At 47.8% G+C, this 2,500-nt stretch overlaps 1 protein-coding gene across 1 annotated transcript in view; it reads right to left on the bottom strand.

Annotated features, from left to right (window-relative positions):
• dpysl2a (dihydropyrimidinase like 2a) overlaps positions 1 to 2,500 on the bottom strand; it is a 37,955-nt gene that overhangs the window by 9,963 nt on the left and 25,492 nt on the right. Inside the window, exons 5-7 of the mRNA XM_042100327.1 lie at positions 2,071 to 2,132; positions 1,557 to 1,637; positions 1,294 to 1,362 (exon numbers count right to left, since the gene is read on the bottom strand). Coding sequence (XP_041956261.1) covers positions 1,294 to 1,362; positions 1,557 to 1,637; positions 2,071 to 2,132 — 212 coding nt within the window. The remainder of the gene's footprint in view (positions 1 to 1,293; positions 1,363 to 1,556; positions 1,638 to 2,070; positions 2,133 to 2,500) is intronic.

The raw sequence follows: 2,500 nt of genomic DNA, 5'->3' as shown, positions 1-2,500 counted from the left end.
GTGTGTGTGTGTGTGTGTGACTGTTTGTGTGTGTGTGTGTGTGTAGGTGTGTGTGTAGGTGTGTGTTTAGGTGTGTGTTTAGGTGTGTTTGTAGCTGTGTGTGTAGGTGTGTGTGTGTGTGTGTGTGTGTGTGTGTGTGTGTGTGTGTGTGTGTAGGTGTGTGTGTGTGTGTGTGTGTGTGTGTGTGTAGGTGTGTGTGTGACTGTTTGGGTGTGTGTGTGTGTGTAGGTGTGTGTGTAGGTGTGTGTGTAGGTGTGTGTGTGTGTGTGTGTGACTGTTTGTGTGTGTGTGTGTGTGTAGGTGTGTGTGTAGGTGTGTGTTTAGGTGTGTGTTTAGGTGTGTTTGTAGCTGTGTGTGTAGGTGTGTGTGTGTGTAGGTGTGTGTGTAGGTGTGTGTGTGTGTGTGTGTGTGTGTGTGTGTGTGTGTGTGTGTGTGTGTGTGTGTGTGTTTAGGTGTGTTTGTAGCTGTGTGTGTAGGTGTGTGTGTTTAGGTGTGTTTGTAGCTGTGTGTGTGTGTGTGTGTGTGTGTGTGTGTGTGTGTGTGTGTGTGTGACTGTTTGGGTGTGTGTGTGTGTGTAGGTGTGTGTGTAGGTGTGTGTGTAGGTGTGTGTGTGTGTGTGTGTGACTGTTTGTGTGTGTGTGTGTGTGTAGGTGTGTGTGTAGGTGTGTGTTTAGGTGTGTGTTTAGGTGTGTTTGTAGCTGTGTGTGTAGGTGTGTGTGTGTGTGTGTGTGTGTGTGTGTGTGTGTAGGTGTGTGTGTGACTGTTTGGGTGTGTGTGTGTGTGTAGGTGTGTGTGTAGGTGTGTGTGTAGGTGTGTGTGTGTGTGTGTGTGACTGTTTGTGTGTGTGTGTGTGTGTAGGTGTGTGTGTAGGTGTGTGTTTAGGTGTGTGTTTAGGTGTGTTTGTAGCTGTGTGTGTAGGTGTGTGTGTGTGTAGGTGTGTGTGTAGGTGTGTGTGTGTGTGTGTGTGTGTGTGTGTGTGTGTGTGTGTAGGTGTGTGTGTAGGTGTGTGTGTGTGTGTGTGTGTGTGTGTGTGTGTGTGTAGGTGTGTGTGTAGGTGTGTGTGTGTGTGTGTGTGTGTGTGTGTGTAGGTGTGTAGGTGTGTGTGTGTGTGTGTAGGTGTGTAGGTGTGTGTGTGTGTGTGTGTGTGTAGGTGTGTGTGTAGGTGTGTTTGTAGCTGTGTGTGTGTGTGTGTGTGTAGGTGTGTGTGTGTGTGTGTGTGTGTGTGTGTGTGTGTGTGTGTGTGTGTGTGTGTGTAGGTGTGTGTGTAGGTGTGTGTGTGTGTGTGTAGGGTACCTCTTCTGGTCGGCTTAGCACATGTCCCTCTGGTCCAGTGATGCCCAACTCCAGAATCCGCTTTTGCTCCTAATGTGAACATACATCAGAAAACATGAGAAACATACACACACACACAAACAGTCACACACACACACACACACACACACACACACACACACACACACACACACACACACACACAAACACACACACACACACAAACAGTCACTCACACACACACAAACAGTCACTCACACACACACACACGCACTCACACTTACCTCAGCGATGATGTCACCATTCTCAGCATGTACCTGGGCGATGGCCCCCAAATCTCTGATCACACTGAACACCTCATACATCTGCAAGGAGGTGTGTGTGTGTGTGTGTGTGTGTGTGTGTGTGTGTGTGTGTGTGTGTGGTGGAGGGGGGGTGGGGGGCAGAGGGAGAAAGGGCAAGAGAGAACCATTAGTTCAATCACTTTTCAACGAAATCTGACCTAGATACATACCCTGTATTATTCCTGCATTATAGCTGCATTATATATTATAGGACTTCATTAGATAGATAGATAGATAGATAGATAGATAGATACTTTATTGATCCCCAAGGGGAAATTCAAGATCAATTCAATTATAACTGCATTATGACTGCATTATGACTGCATTATGACTGCATTATGACTAAATTATACCTGCATTATGACTGCATTATGGTTTGTGTGCAGTGCAGATATTAGCCAGGCTAATGCAGTGTCTGACGCTTCATCACTCAATGGTGCAGGGCCGCACATACCTGGGCATCCGAGAGCTGGAAAATGTCCTTGTAGGCCAGGTAGATGAGGAAGGAATTCACACCTGGGGAGACAGAAGGGGGGCAATAACTCAGAAGAAGAGAGGTGGCTGGGAAGAGGTAACCCTCACATCACTGGCTGCTGGGGAACCATAATCCTAACATCACTGGCTGCAGAGGAACCATAACCCTAACATCACTGGCTGCAGGAGAACCATAACATCACTGGCTGCAGGAGAACCATAGTGTCCCTACATCACTGGCTGCAGAGGAACCATAACCCTAACATCACTGGCTGCAGAGGAACCATAACCCTAACATCACTGGCTGCAGGAGAACCATAACATCACTGGCTGCAGGAGAACCATAGTGTCCCTACATCACTGGCTGCAGAGGAACCATAACCCTAACATCACTGGCTGCAGGGGAACCA

This window comes from Alosa sapidissima, chromosome 8 (assembly GCF_018492685.1).
Source record: "Alosa sapidissima isolate fAloSap1 chromosome 8, fAloSap1.pri, whole genome shotgun sequence".
NCBI lineage: Eukaryota > Metazoa > Chordata > Actinopteri > Clupeiformes > Clupeidae > Alosa > Alosa sapidissima.
The sequence above is the reverse complement of the archived record's forward strand: the minus strand, read 5'-3'. Positions and strand labels throughout refer to the sequence as shown.